This window comes from Chlorocebus sabaeus, chromosome 22 (assembly GCF_047675955.1).
Source record: "Chlorocebus sabaeus isolate Y175 chromosome 22, mChlSab1.0.hap1, whole genome shotgun sequence".
NCBI lineage: Eukaryota > Metazoa > Chordata > Mammalia > Primates > Cercopithecidae > Chlorocebus > Chlorocebus sabaeus.
The window spans coordinates 96,512,479-96,529,236 of NC_132925.1; the positions used below are offsets into that span (position 1 = coordinate 96,512,479).

Sequence of the window (16,758 nt, forward strand, 5' to 3'; positions counted from 1 at the left end):
GTGGCCCTGTAATATAGTTTGAAACCAGGTAACATGATGCCTCCAGCATTGTTCTTTTTGCTTAGAATTGCCTTGGCTATTCAGGCTCTTTTTTGGTTCCATGTGAATTTTAAAATAGTTTTTTCTAGTTCTGTGAAGAAGGTCATTGGTATTTTGACAGGAATAGCACTGAACCTGTAAATTGCATTGGACAGTATGGCCATTTTAATGATATTGATTCTTCCTATCTATGAGCATAGAATGTTTTTCCACTTGTTGGTGTTATCTCAGATTTCTTTGAGCAGTGTTGTTTGTTTGTTTTTCAGAAGGAGTCTCACTCTGTCGCCCAGGCTGGAGTGCAGTAGTGCGATCTCAGCTCACTGCAACCTCTGAGCAGTATTTTGTAGTTCTCATTGTAGAGATCTTTCACCTTCCTGGTCAGCTGTATTCCTAGATGTTTTACTCTTTTGTGAAAATTGTGAATGGGATTGCCTTCCCGATTCGGCTCTTGGCTTGACTATTGTTGATGTATAGGAATGCTAGTGATTTTTGTACATTGATTTTATTTCCTGAGACTGCCGAAGTTGTTTATCAGCTGAAGGAGCTTTTGGGCTGAGACTATGGGGTTTTCTAGATACAGAATCATGTGTCTGCAGACAGGGATAGTTTGACTTCCTCTCTTCTTATTTGAATGCCCTTTATTTCTTTCTCTTGTCAGGATTTGCCCTGGCCAGGACCTCTAATACTGTGTCAAATACGAGTGGTGAGAGAGGACATCCTTGTCTTGTGCCAGTTTTCAAGGGAAATGCTCCAGTTTTTGTCCATTCAGTATGACATGGCTATGGGTTGGTCATAGATGGCTCTTATTATTATTATCATTATTTTTCAGATAGAGTCTCATTCTGTTGCCCAGGCTGGAGTGCAGTGGCACGATTTCCACTCACTGCAGCCTCCACCTCCCAGGTTCAAGCAATTCTCCTGCCTCAGCCTCCCAGGTAGCTGGGGCTACAGGCATGTGCCACCAAACCCAGCTAATTTTTGTATTTTTAGTAGAGACAGGGTTTCACCATGTTGGCCAGGCTGGTCTTGAACTCCTGACCTCATGATCCACCAGTTGCGGCCTCCCAAAGTGCTGGGATTACAGGCATGAGCCACCATGCCCGGCCACATGACTCTTACTGTTTTGAGGTATGTTCCTTCAATACCTAATTTATTGAGAGTTGAACATGAAAGGGTGTTGAATTTTGTTGAAAGCCTTTTCTGCATCTGTTGAGATAATCATGTGGTCTCTGTCTTTATTTCTGCTTATGTGATGAGTCACATTTATTGAGTTGCATATGTTGAACCAACCTTGAATTCTGGGGATGAAGCCTACTTGATCATGGTGGATAAGCTTTTTGATGTGCTGCTGAATTTGGCTTGCCAGCATTTTGTTGAGGATTTTTGCGTCAATGTTCATCAAGGACATTGGCCTGAAGTTTTCTTGTATCTCTGCTAGGTTTTGGTATCAGGATGATGTTGGCCTCAAAGAATGAGTTAGGAAGGAGTCCTTCCTCCTCAATTTTTTAGAATAGTTTTAGCAAGAATGGTGCCAGCTCATCTTTGTACATCTGGTAGAATTTGGCCGTGAATCTGTCTGGTCCTGAGCTTTTTGGGGGTGGTAGGCTATTACTGATTCAATTTGAGAGCTCATTATTGGTCTGTTCAGGGATTGTTTTTTCCTGGTTCAGTCTTGGGAGGGTGTATGTATTCAGAAATTTATCAATTTCTTCTAGATTTTCTAGTTTGTGTGCATAGAGGTGTTCATAATATTCTCTGATGGTTATCTGCATTTCAGCGGGGTCAGTGGTAATATCCTCTTTGTTGTTTGTTTCTGATTATGTTTATTTGGATCATCTCTCTTTTGCTCTTTATTAGTCTAGCTAGCAGTCTATTTTATTAATGTTTCCAAAGAAACAACTCCTGGATTCGATCTTTTGGTTTTTTGTGTCTCGATCTCCTTCAGTTCAGCTCTGATTTTGGTTATTTCTTGTCTTCTGGTAGCTTTCTTAATTTCAGCCTAAATTTCATTATTTACCCAAAAGTCATTCAGGAGCAGGTTATTTAATTTCCATGTAATCGCATGGTTTTGAGCAATTTTCTTAGTCTTGATTTCTAATTTTATTGCACCATGGTCCAAGAGAGTCACTGGTATTTCACTTCTTTTGCATTTGCTGATGATTGTTTTATGTCCAATTGTGTGATCAATTTTAAGAGTATGTGCCATGTGGCAATGAATTTTAAAACAACAGCAAAGCGTCGAACTTAATGTGGGACTCTTCTAAGTGTGGTGCCCCCAAATGAGTATACAGGTCACATACACACATGAAGCCAGCTCTGCCAGCCGGACATTGACTCAGTCTTGTTTCCACCTTCATGCTGGTCTTCCTGTTAGTGACTGTTTCTACCAGTGCCCCCGCCCCAACCCCCCCCCCCCTTTTCATCTTCTAATCCAGAAACCTTGGAGTCCTTGTAAAAGGATAAAGGAATCAAGCAGCAAAATGAATTCTCTCAGCAATGTCCACTGCTACCTCCTGTGGTTCACACAGGAACCTCCAGATGATCGGAATCCTGCTCACACTCTTCAGGTCTCCACTGTCTGCATTCTTCCTCCCTGCTTCGCCCTTCTTTGAATTCCCTGACCCTGATAGCGGTGCTGTGCAGACACATCACCACCTCTGATCCATCAACTTGTGCTAATTTAAATCACCATTTTCTTCTCCAAGGGCATTATGAACTGGCAAGAACCACCATTCTTTTTTTTCCTCTTCTGACTTCCCAATCTGTAACGCCTTGCTCAGAGTGAGGTGTCCAGCAAGTGCTTAGTCCTGGATCCAGGGGTCCTGAAAAATACGACCCTCTCCCTAGTAGTCACAATGTCCTTAGGCCCTACTAGCTCAAAAAGGGCTACATCCTATTTCCCCTTCTCGTCTGTCTCTCCCCAGATCCCAGAAGTCGGAGAAACCTCTTCCCTGCTGAGCAGCTGTAGGGGGCAGAAGGGCCATGGATTAATAGCCACTTGAAGTCTGACATGTCTTGTGTTTGGCCTCTTCAAGGACTAGGAAGGAGGTTATTGCAGCCAGAGCTGAATGAGCAAGTTGAGAGAAGCAGATGTGGTAACTGGGGGGCAGAGGACAGACGAGGGCCTTGTGGGCCACCACACAGGATTAGACTTTTAAATCTGAGATGGGAAGCCATGGAAGGATTTTGAGCAGGGGAGTGACCCACTATTTAGACTGCTGTTTCTGGCCATGATGGAATTAGAGGAATTTGATTGACCCTCTTGCTTTAAACAACTAGGAAACCAAACAAAATATATGGAGCAATAGTTTCCAGACATTGAGCAACACCCCTGAGAGAAGGGAGGCAAATGAGGTGAGCCTTGTGAGTTGAATGCCCCAGCTGACTGCCCAAAGGCAGTTGCCAGAACACAGAGAGGGAGAGCCCAAATAGTCTGGTTGAGTTGAGCAAGTAGTTTGAAGTTCAAGATCAATGTGCAGGGCAGAGAGGAGGGAGCTGCACAGATAGTGAGCAAGCTCCAAAAGAAAATCTGTGGTCTTTGGTTGAGTACTGATCAGTACTTATGAGAAAACTACCCGAAGCTGGAGAAAGAACCAGTGGAAAGCAGCAGGCTGAACAATGCTCAGAACTTACCCAAGGCTGGGAATAGTTCATGTTCCTACCAGCCAGAAGAGAAAAAAATCTCAAGAGTCCCTAGAGAGGTACTGCCTCAGTAGTGGGCCAAATTAGCCCTAGACTGAAGACTGCTCAGGATCTACCCTAACAGTTTAAAAGCAAGACATGAATGATCCAATTATTTTAAGTAACTGCATTCCAAAATGAAATCCAACACTTCATATACGAATACAAAAAATTCCAGCATTCAACAATGTAAAATTTAGTGTCCAGCTTTGCAATAAAAGTAAATCAATTTTTATACCCAATGATATCTTTCATAAAGGAAAAATAATTTTTCAGACAAGCAAAAGCTGACAGAATGTAATGCCAGCAGATCTGCATTATATGAAATGTTAAAGAATGTTCTACAGACAGAAGGAAAACCAAAGTGTGGATCTACACAAAGAAATGAAGAGTGCTGCAAATGACAAATATGTAGCTAAAATACTCCCCCCCACCCATGTTTAATCCCTTAAAAACTAGTTAAAACAATATTTATATATACAAAAATAAAATGTATGACAACAGTAGTATAAAGAACAGGAAGAGGAAAGTAGAGGCATACAGTTGCAAGGTTTTTATACTCTACGTGAAGTGATATATTAAGACTGTGATATAATAAAATACATGTATTGCAAATCTTATAGCATCCACTGAGAAACAAGAGGTACAGCCAATAAGCCAATAGTGGAGATAAAATGGAGTAACAAAAGGTGCTCAGTTAAACCAAAACAAGGTAGTAAAAGAGGGAAAAAGAACAGACGAGACAAATGGAAAACTAGGTAGGTTTAAACTCAACCATATTGACAATTACACTAAATGTAATACATCTAAACCCTCAGTAAAAGATAGGCATTTGCTGATGGGATGAAAAAGCAAGCTCTAACTATATGATATCTACAAAAAACAAACCTTAAACACACAATAGGTTAACAGTAAAGAATGGAAAAAGATATATTCTCGTAAGTCAAAAGAAAGCTGGAGTGACTATATCACTATCACACAAAGTAGATTTCAGAACAAATAATTCACCAGGCATAAAGAGAGAACATTTCATGAGGAAAGGGATCAATCCATTGATATGACATAACAATCTTAAATGCATATGTACCAAACAGCTTCAAATTTTCTAAAATACCACTGCTAGAACTAAAAGGAGAAACAGACAAATCCACAACTATAGTTGGAGATTTCAACATTCCTCTCTCAATAATTGACACAGAAAATCAGTAAGAATATAGAAAACTTGAACATCATCAACCAACTTGAACGAACTGACGTGTAGAATACTCCACCAACAGCACTTTCCAAGCACTCAGGAAACATTCACCAAGATAGGTCATATGCTGGGCCATAAAAAAAGTTTCAAAAGATTTAAACTGTACAAAGCATGCACTGATAAAAATGGAATTAAACCAAAAATTATAGAAACGTATGTGGGAAAACCCCAAATATTTGGAAACTAAACACCTTTCAAAACATGGTATGTTTTAGCCTTTAAAATTATCTCTCATACTGCTAAGTGGAAAATAAACGAGAAAGACAAGGGCAAAAGCAGGGAAACCCTTTAAGAGGCATTTACAGTTGAGTGCCACGGACTAGAGTGGTAGTGGTGGCAGCAACAAGAAGCCGTCAACTTTGAAAGGCAAGTAAGATTTGCTCATAGACTGAATGCTGGGATGAAAAAGTGGATGACACCAAGATTTTCAGCTTGTATGAAACTATTGAAGGCTAGGAGTTGCTATTTATTAAAATGGGTGCACTAGTAAAAGGATTTGAGGGGAAAGATTAGTAGTTTTGAACTTGTAAAAATTGAGATGCTGTAGACACACAGACACATCCAAGTAGAAAAGTCAAATAGGTAGTTGAAATTCAGTGTTCCCAGGCTATGTGGGCTAAATATAATTTGGGCTTCTATCAGCATATAGATACTAGACTAAATGAGATGAGGAGTCACTGCAGATAGAGCAGGGTCCAGAATTGAACCTTGGGACATTCCAAATTTAGAGGTTGGAAGAATGAGGAAGAACCACTGGACTTGAAGAGCAGCAAGGCAGAAGTGAGATACAGAGAGATGGGAAGTTCGCAAGGAAGAGAGTGAGCAATTTATCAGATTCTAACATGGAATTGAAAATGAATCACAGGAAGTGGTTGCATGAGGCTGGAGTAAGGTGAGTTGCGGACAAAGGTAAAGTAGGCCAAAGGGCACAAGATTTCTTTTTTGGGGGGTGGGGGTGGGGTGAAAGTCGATTATGGTAATGGTTGTGAGAACTGAGTACGAGTAGCTGACCTTGGAACCACAGTAACAGGAGGAATGTGTATGAAGGAAGGGAGGAAGGCAGAGGTGAGAACTTGTGGCAGTTCCCATTGCTTCCCTTCATTCAGTTGGGCAGCATGGTGACCAGCAGAGTGAGGAAAGGAGATGAAATAGAGAAAGTATACTTAATGGGCACCCTGGCCCCACCTCTTATTTGTGGCCATGAGTTTAAACACAGTAATGACTGTACTTTTTCAGCCACATCTGGTGGTGCAGGCACAGGGCATGGAGGAGGCTGGGTCTAACTGAGGTGGGAGCACACAAAGCTGCACTCATGAGAAGCAATACAACACAGGACACGGTTTATATTGCTGAACACCAATATGTCACTTTATTATTTGGATTTTTTCCCATTTGTCACATACCTGTCAATGTTTACACAATGAGGGAAATCAACCAGCATTGGAAGCAACTGACCAAATCAGTTGATAATTATGTACCCTCTTAACACACATCAATTTTTCACTTGGTAGGGATTATCTTTAATTCGGTCTCACAGCTATTCTTAAAATTGGTGTCAAGATTGTCACATCTTTAAATACAGATAGAATTGCCAGAAGTACATAATTATATATATACACACATACAGAAAAATACAAGACTGTTCTTCCACAATATTTAATTTATACACTACTGTAACTCTATGCAACTTTTGAAGACAGGTTAAGGGGTACAAGTAACTGTTTAGAGCAAGTAAGTAGTTTGGTCCAATATTATCTTAATGTAATGGTTTTTCGCTCCCTCCCTTTTATGTGACGACATACTATGACATACAACACATGCACAATCATTCACTTATAAACAAAGGAGTAAGACACCACTCAGACTGACATTTGTACACCCCGAGGGTCAACCAAACAACTAATAAGGCTATAATACAGCTATGCAGCATAAATGGTCAACACTGCTGATCCTAAAGTGAGCACCATATATACATCTGAATATAAAAAACCATTGAAACCAAACACATATGGGTTAGTTAAAAGGTGCCATTCCAAGGCTATACATAATCACAGGAAAAAGTATTTACACTGCTTGGAAAACAGCTGCAACAAAGAGTTTATTGCCAATGCCCTTTATAAACTTCTCTCCTACGTTTAATACAGATGTTACGCTCACTATCTATGTGAACCACACATCTTATTTCTGGCCCTTTATAAGATCCCTGCTCAAGAATTTCAAGCAAATATGTTCTATGGCTTCACCCACACATCTATTCTCATAGCTTTCAAATTATAAATACCACAATGAACTAGAGCTGTAGCTTAAAACATATCTAGCCTAGGTCTAGAAAGTAAAATAAGTATTTTAAGTATCATTTTTACTTAGTTTAGTAAGTATACTGTGAAATTCAGAGTTCTGAGTAAAATATATTTATCCTAAAGTAGCAGAGTCAGTGTGTACTTGAAGAAACAGTGACCACAGCAATGCAGTTCTTTGGTGATCCGCCCACTCTCCGAATTACAGGACCAGATGCGTCTCAGTCCGTCACCTCAGAGACATGATGTGGGGCTGAAGAGTGGGGAAGGGCCCCGGGTCCCAGCCACATTCTATCACCAATGTTGCTAAGCACTGCTTTTAAGACTCCCAGGGCACTGCATGAAAAAACAGCAACTGGCCCCTTCCATAATTAGCAATTTGCAATATACAGTGTCCTACAAGATAAAATGCCACAACAGATGATTCTCTGGTCAAAAGCAGTCTTTGTACAGGAATAGGTTAAAGCAAGAGTTCTTTGATTATTGTTTTGGCAGGAAAAGGCAAAGTGAAAAACAATTCCAGAAAAAAAAGTTACAAAGCAGGCTTTGTGCATTTTTGTTTGCTGTATGTGTGAATTTTACCCTTTTATGTATATTTTTCATTCAGAGCTAGCTGAGCCAAAGGATGTAACTGAATGAAAATAACAAAAGAGATAACCTAATTACCAAACTCCTAAAAACCAAATCCCATTAGGTTTTAATTCATAGGGTTTTAACTTTGCCAACATTTGTGTGCACCTTCTGTACTAGGCCCTATAGTTCTTCTATCTACATGGAAATCCTGCAGTGTGCCCTACAGGAAGGAATTTACACAGAGCATCTTTTTGTTCTGTTAGACAGACATACACTCTCTAAGTAGAGTTAAGACATCATCACTTCATCACATTACAAAATAAGATTGTCTGCTTGTAATTTATCATTACAGGGGAAGCTGCCTTATAAATCTAAGTACTTTATCTCACCTATTACAAAAACAAGGAAGTCTTTTTCAGTTAAATTTTAAGAGCCCGAACTTTGTTTTTACACTATAGCTTAAGACAAACAGGTGTGGGTATGTTCAAATTGTTGTTTTAAGGTTTTCAGTGCAGACACTCACTGTCCTCTGCTCTGCACAGGCCATGGACGGCTGGGCGGCACAAGGTCGCTAGCTGGCTCCAGGCCTGTGGGCATCACAACGTTATTGCTTTGGTTCTGTCTCAGACACCAGAGAGTGTGTCTCAGAGCCCAGAGTTTCCACATCACAGAAGGTCAGGACAGGAATTCAGATTTTTCACAAAGAAAAGTATTTTTTCTCTCTCTAAGTTAAGTGCAGAACATCAAATTTCTAAGTGCTCCATTTATAAGAGGTTCCAGATATACATCTTAATTTAATCCTGATCATCCACATTAAAATTATGAATGTAAAAATTACATAATAGGCTTTTCGGCTGGAAAAGAAAAGAAGTGTCTAGCAGCATGCACAAAGACCATGCATTGTCACATCATCAGGCGAACAAATGGAAAGGTAATAAATAATTGCTCCTAACGCCCACTTTAAAATAGTAAAACCAAATAGGAACAGTGAAGTGAGCCGGTCTTCACTGCTCTGAGCAGGAAGCGTGCTAGCGGCCAGATGGGGCCGCAGTCAGATGACGTGGCAACAGCTGGCTGGGCTGGATGCACACAGCAGCCCCTCCTTAGGGTTCCGCTGGATGTTCACAGAGATGGTCTTTTCGCACAGAGGTAGCTGCAGCACATTATTTTTCAGGTTCTTGCTCTTTATCCGTTCCAATTCAGTGGTGGTATCTGCCATGTGGTCAGAGAAAAACTTTATGCCGCCCACTGCAGGGGCCTGCCCTGCATTCCCTGTGGAGCTGATGCACATTTTCCACGTAGATTTCTCTTGGACTTTCACACTGGAAAACGACAAGCCATTCTGTGGATCGATAATGTACTTGGTGCTCCCATGAAGCTGGGAACCGAGGCAGAGGCTCATGAGTTTGAGGCTCTCAACGAGCTCCCCAGCACTGCGAGAGGCTAGCTGCATGGAGCTGCTGGGGCCAGCACAGCGGCGTGTGGTACCCGATGTATTGGTGGGGTTGCCACCCGAGCCGCTGGAGGGGCTGCCCCCACCAGCATTGTTCTCGCTGGGGCTGGCCTTGTCCGCCCCTCCGCTGGCATTGCTCGGCTTGCTCTGGCCTCCGCCATCCCCCTCACTGCCAGGGGGCCCCTCGCTGCTATCCCGGCGATGCCAGGAGTAGGTGAACCCACTATCTTTATCGAGCCGCCGCCGGCTTTCAGAATCATCATCACTGGTCTCCGAACTACTGCAGCTGGAGCCCCGGCCCTGACTTTTCCTCCGGTGGTAGCGTTTGTGAACTGTACCTGGAGAAGCTATGTTCATCTTTAACCTGCTCAACTTGGGAGGCAGATTCTCATCCATGTCAAACTCATCATCAGATTCCCCTTCCTCAAAGATCTGGTTGAGGACGGGCGCGCTCTTCCTGGATGTCAGGCGGTTGGTCACAGATGGCTTCCGGCGCAAAACCACTTGTGTTGAGAGGGACATGGGTTTCTTGTCCTCCTCATCTTCCTCTTCATCTTCTTCCACCCTGAATAGACACTTCCGCCCACTGGCTGTGGGTTTTAAGCTTGCGGGTGGCACCGTAGACAGTGCTGGTCCAGCCAACTCGGGAAGGTCATCTTTCTTAGCCGAGTCACACAGGCCTTTGCTCCTGTGGCCATTGAGGACACTGTCAGCAGCCCGAGCAGGAGACTGAGGGACAGTCGTGTGGGACAAAGGAGTGGCCGTGAGGTCATCCTCAAGGTCCTGGGGCACATCAATTTTGGTTGGCCATGACTGCCTATGTAACAGATAGATTGGAGGGGGAAAGCCATATAATCATTATGCAGATGATAGTAAAGTACATCCCATCAAACTTACTGGGACAAAATCTACAGACTTAAAGAAAAAAGCAGCAACCCTGCAAACCCATTCAACATCCTGTAAACATCAGCAAGGCCACCAGAAGGGCAAATGTGGTTTTGAAACATGGTTCAGTTTGTGGCTTATTGGCCAAGTGACAACTTCATCACAGCTGTCAGAAAAGAAAACAGGGAAAAGAGCTACTCCATCTTTTCTATACAAAAGCTTTATACTACAAGATAAACGTTTTTTAAAAGCCCATGGAGGCTATTGGCAAAGCAAAACCTGAACAGCACACGTTGTGTTTCTTTGGTTCTTAGATCACAACCTTTAAAGGTATATTACTACAAATAAAATTCACCTGAAATTTCCAGGGCTCCTGATTTTACCATGGGGTAAGAACTTGGCGTTTATAAAATGAAATGGAAACAGTTTAATGGATCTGAATAGAAAGAAAAGTTATATGTGTAACACGTATACATTATACAAAATCATATAAAAATCTCTTCTTCTCCAATTAAAAAACTCACTAGGTTAAATAAAAATGTCTGTCTTTTGAGACAGGGTCTCACTGTTATTCAGGCTGGAGTGCAAGGGCATGAATGTGGCTCACTGCAGCCTTGACCCCCGGGAATATCAAGCAATCCTCCCACCTCAGCCTCTCGAATAGCTGGGACTATAGGCGCACACCACAGTGCCAGCCTTAAATAAGTATATTTTTAAATGCCCATACAAGAGTAGTGAATAGCAAAATTCGCCATTATTTAAACTTTCATTTTATCTCCTAACCTGGAGTTGCCAAAGTAACAAGAATACTGCTTGGTTCCCAGAGAAGATGAATTTTTTAAATGAGGCTCTCTAGCTGCTATTCTGAATAAATATCTCTGGCCGGGCGCGGTGGCTCAAGCCTGTAATCCCAGCACTTTGGGAGGCCGAGACGGGCGGATCACGAGGTCAGGAGATCGAGACCATCCTGGCTAACACGGTGAAACCCCGTCTCTACTAAAAAACACAAAAAACTAGCCGGGCGAGGTGGCAGGCGCCTGTAGTCCCAGCTACTCGGGAGGCTGAGGCAGGAGAATGGCGTGAACCCGGGAGGCGGAGCTTGCAGTGAGCAGAGATCCGGCCACTGCACTCCGGCCTGGGGGACAGAGCAAGACTCCGTATCAAACAACAAACAAAAAAAACAAAAACAAAAACACATCTCTGAATGGTCAACTATCCTCTCTCCCCAGGGGGCATAGTAATATAGTTATAATAATAAAGGCAGGAACAAAATTTTACCAGTGGCCACTGTATGTGGAATATCGACTAGACTTGCTATGTGCAAGTTTTCTTGTTTTGCACAGGTTCTCCTTTAATAAAATAAACGTGTCATTAAGAAAAACATTTAAATTTGAAGCTAAGAAGCAGTATTCTCTGAAGTGGTCATAACCGAACAATGGCTAACACTGTGTGGCCACGTCCTGCTTCTGGGTTAACTTCTTGATTTTGCATTCCAGAACTATCTGGCTGCAGTCTATGAGATGCCTACCCTGCTATCTGGCTCCTCCCTACAGAGTTCCAACAGTGCTGTCCTGGGCTCTACAGGGCAGGCTGGAGGAAGAGTCTCTGGAGTCTGCAGACAGGCCCCGGACACAGTCAGTCATAACAGTTCTCAATTAGAAATAATTCTAAATGCCTAGGCCCTTCCCTCAGACCTCATGTTCTTCCATACAAATGTCTTGGGGCAGCCCTACAATTATTCATATTTTTAACAAAGTTAATGCTACTATATCTGAAACAGAATCCGTTCTAGAATTTCAGAAACCTTAAGCTACTTGATTTGACAACTCCCAAATACCACGCCACCTCACTGCTGCAGGATCCCATCTGTAGCAATAGGATTTCAGCTAAGCCACATCTTATACCTACATTCCTGAGATGGCATCTGGGACTTCATTCTCTAGTGGAGTCACTGTGTTCTCGCTCAATTCCAGGTCTAGGACTCTGCCCCTGGACTCCAGAACCTGCAGGCCAAATCCCTGTTTCTTTCTGCCTACCGATCTGCTTGCGAAGACACCCAGCCCAGCTAGGAGGCTGGATATCAGTCTCCAGTTAACCACTCATCTCAACCAGCCTGTCACCAATTCTTCCGGACTACCCACTGGTGCACACAGCATGTATCTGTTCTCTGTGGCTGGGGCTCTCACTGGCCTGACCCTTCCTTCCAGCTAGTTGCCATTTTAAATACAGTCTCCTGACTCAGTCCAGGTTTCCACCTCCTAGGTCATTCTGACCACAAGGCATACCCAGCAATGGAACCAAAGGAGGTCCAGGGTCTTGTCAATAAAGTTACATTGACAACAAAGAGAAGGCAAGTCAGGAGACACTGCCACTGCCAGGAGGTCCTGTGCCATAGAAAAAAAGGCGCTCATAGCTTCTCCACTTCAGAGTCCTCATGACAGCAAAAGGAAAACAGTTCAGAAAGCTCTAGTATTTTAAATTCTTTTTATTTTTAATTTTTATAGAGACAGGGTCTATGTTGCCCAGGCTAGTCATGAACTTCTGGGCTCAAGGGATCTTCCCACCTTGGCCTCCCAAAAGGTTGAACCACTGTGCCTGGCCTATTATTTCTTTATAGCTAATGTTGGTCTCACATACACGATCAGCTTTAAACTGAGTTCTGGTATGTTTCATTGAATAGAAGAGTTCAAATCTAAATATTCTCTCCTCCAGAAGCCCGGTGGTAGCGCCAGTCTCGGTGCACCTGTCTCGGCGAGTAGTGATGATCTGCCTTGGGGTTACTCTTTCTTGCCAGGGAGCTCGGGTCAGGACTAGGTTGACCGTAACTTCTGAGCATCAGTCTCTGGTTTATCTTATCCCCAAGAATCCCCTCACTCCCTGGGTTCAGTCCTCTTCTAAGCAGACACTAGACAGTGTGCCTAGTTTTTATTACAGAGGAATGCATCCAAGAAATGAATACAGTTACTAAATTCATGTTCTAGTTAAACTAGACTTCTAAATCTTTACTGTTTGGCAAGCTGGGAATGTTTTCCTCCCCCTACTCTGCCACTCTACCCAAGCAACGAAGTTCATGTGGCGAGACAACTGCAAGTAACTTAAAATCGAAATGGCTTTCTTAATCTTTTACAATCATAGTATTATTATTCACAATAATATTCACACACATATATTCATAAATATTTGGAGGTACACACAGCTTTACTCAGAATCAGGAGCACGCTTCTGTTTTTGAACTACAGTTCCATGGGTTACTTTATCTGAGTGCATAAAGATAAACTTGAAATAAATTTCATAATGATAATGAAAAAAGTAAGCCTTTTCCATGCTTTGATTTTAAGTGGAAAGTTACTCTGGCAGAAGGAAAAGCAAACTGGGAAGGCTGGAAGAGAGGAGGAGGAGGAGGAGGAGGAGGAGGTTGTTAGAAAAGGCTTGGGGAGCAGCACGTTCTGACTTGACGATAATGGTGGTAAAATATTCCCAGCAGTGTCGGCAAACACACAAAGCCCTGGTTCTAAGTGCTTTACATATGTTAACTCATCATTCCTCTCCACAACCCCATGAGGTAAATAGCATTGTTACTTTTGTTTTACAGATTGGGCAGCTAAGCCATAGAGAGGTTAAGCAACCTCCCAAGGTCAAGCAGCTAAGAAATCAACTAGCTAATGTGACTATCCAATTCTGGATATCCTGAGAGAACACTGTGGCATAGCAATACTCTATTTAATTTTAAAAATTACTTCAAATAACTGAGGGAAAATTCAGCCTTGTTCCTAGAATGAAAAACTACAGAAAATAACAGATTAATACATGTTGGAGTTGGAAGAATTTAATGAAAATAACTAGCAAGACACTCTGGCATGAGGCTGCTTCTCCATGTTTTCCTGACCACGCCAACAGACACGGCCCGTCCCCACTGAGCCCAGGAGGGGACGGCATCCCTGGTGACGAGGGAACCCAGACCCTCATGTACCCCCGAAGAGCCCATGTGTGGCCTCTCCAATGAGGCCATCATCACTGTTTGTACTCTCTTGCCCCAAAGAGTTAGGAAGCATTAAAAAAAAAAAAAAAGTTCGCTATTTCAAAACGTTAAACTTACTAAAATCAGTGAAGATTTTTTTCTCACCTAAACTGGGCCTTGATATTGCTCGGGCTTGCAGATCTGGTCTGTATTTCTTTCTCTTGCTTTTCTCTCAGGATTCTTTCAGCCAGCAGGAAGTACGTGGCTGTGATATGGTTATACCTGTTGGTTTCCAGGGCTCTGAGGAAAACAAGGTGAGAGCAAACATCAGCCATATCAGGAGGATTTTTACAAGAAGCAGAACTGATTTTTAAAAGTACAAGCAAGTTAAATTCAATGGCTGGAATCTTTAAAATTATGCAAAAAAATGCAAACCAGAAAAACAATCAAACTAGTAGCTATTTAGGTCACTCAAAATTCTAAAAACAACTGCATAAAAATGTTCATATTTTTATGAACATTTTTCATAAATGAGAGAAAAATCCAAAATGCCAACAGCAGCTGAGTTAGACATCAGTTTTAGACACTTAAGATAATGAGTACACGCATTATTCAAAATCTGGATTTGTGTGTACAGTGTTTGTTCAGGTGGCTTACTTGCTTCCACTAGAAGTATGAAATGAAGACGAAGTCTGTGTTACATGAATGTGCACTGAAGTACTAATATCAGTCAGAAAAATCAGAAAATGTTTTTATTTTCATACTCCCTCTGCATTTACTGGCAATTCAGGCACTACAGAATTATTAAAGAAATTGAAAATATGTCACCATTAATTGCTGTGAATAAGGTCAATGTAGTCATTCATCCATTTAAAACGTAATGCTCACCGAGTACCCAGTCTGGCTAGACAGGGTGCTGGGACACAAGGTCCAACAAGGCCCACAGCCCTGCCCACTCTTTTGTAGCTGGCCTGTCACAGGATATACTGGGGCGTGCTTTGGCGGATCCCACAAGGCCAGGAAATACATAACTATGGTTTTCAGAAACTTTCTGTAGTTACTGAAAATACTCACACAATGAACACTTAGGAAAGAAGCAACAGCAGACACCCATTTTTCAAAATGTACATTGGGGTCACAACTAATGGGGGCAGGGCAGGCTGAGGCATGAGATTCCAAAGGAAGTGTCCAAGGTAAAATTCAAGGGTAGAATGACTTACTAGTTTCTTCAGCAAAGTACTGAATACAGGAGTTGGCTTGGGTTTGGAAATGTATTGTGAGACAAAGGTGTGTGTTGGAACTCAGGAGTCACCCTCAGAATGAGCAGCTTCTCAGGATGTGAGCAGCAAGCACGGAGTAAGGCTAGCTGAGGGGACAGCAAGACTGGCTCGCCCAGCTATCAGGAAACCAGCAAACTGGCAAACTGGAGTCACCTCAACCATTTAAATTGTACTACCTTTTGGATTTATAATTGAATTTATATTAAGTAGTTCTAGATGACACTACTGCATGTATATATGTTTTAAGCTAAGAACACAAGGCCAGTTCAGAGAGATATAAACAGCCTTTTATCCACTCAGAAGTGAAAAATCATTTTCTACACATTCCAAAAGTGAGTGAGTGTAGCAGAAACAGCAAGTGTCCTGTCTTTGTCACATGTTTACGTCATTTAAGTAGCTGTGAGTCAATACTATAAAGAATCATAATACATTTGGAAACTTACAGAAATTTGTACTTAAACCAAAATGAAGAACCTGAGTTTATTTTTATAAACCTTTCTTTCCATCAATGTAAAACACTCTAAAGTGTCCTTTAGATAGACACTGCCCTTCTTGGGGATCAGAGCCTTCCAGTGGGCATGCGTGTGGCAGGAGACACACGGCAGGGGTCTGCAGGTCCAGCCCACAGGATTCTCTTCCCCCAAGTCAGGGAACTGGATCAAATCCCGAAAGGGCCCTCCTGATGGAAACCCCTTTTTTTTGCCTTCTAGAGCATACTCTCTTTCCAACATACCCAACTGTTTCATCCAACACATTAAATAACCTTTGACCTTTAATTTGTGGAAATATTCCTTATTTTTACAGTCAGGACCTCTTACAGAAATTAATCATTATCAGAACAAAGAAAATGCATTTTTTCTCTGTATTATCTTTGATTCCAAACTGTTTATTAAAAACTGGCTTTGGTTTTAAAGGATGTAATTAACAACTTGTATAACTTGCAGGCTCCAAGTGGCTGCAGCAGGGTCTCTCAAGGGCCAGATAATAAATATTTCAGGCTTTGTGGGCCATGTGGTCTCTCCCACAACCACTCTGCCATTGTAGCACAATGCAACCATTGACAATACTTAAATGAATGGGCATGGCTGTGGCCCAATAAAACTTCACTTATAAAAATGTGTGGCCGGCACCATTTACTATCTCCTGACTTAGAGGACTCTAGGCATGTGGTACTGTTCTCCCTACTCACTGTGGGGACCAGAAGGAGACAGAGGAATGAGAATAGTGCTACAGATAAGGTATATACTGGGATACAAAACAAGCTGTTTCATTCCACCCCTACAGAAAGGGAAAAAGGTCACAGCACTCACTGACAACACCCAGCAATGGCTTACTTG

At 42.1% G+C, this 16,758-nt stretch overlaps 1 protein-coding gene across 2 annotated transcripts in view; it reads right to left on the minus strand.

The window, feature by feature from the left end:
• Positions 1-6,315: 6,315 nt before the first annotated feature.
• SNRK (SNF related kinase) overlaps positions 6,316-16,758 on the minus strand; it is a 65,579-nt gene continuing 55,136 nt past the window's right edge. For both annotated transcript variants that reach the window (XM_007983846.3, XM_007983844.3), the window contains 2 exons: positions 14,307-14,441; positions 6,316-10,115 (listed from right to left, as the gene is read on the minus strand). In XM_007983846.3, coding sequence (XP_007982037.1) covers positions 8,897-10,115; positions 14,307-14,441 — 1,354 coding nt within the window. In that variant the 3' untranslated portion in view covers positions 6,316-8,896. The remainder of the gene's footprint in view (positions 10,116-14,306; positions 14,442-16,758) is intronic.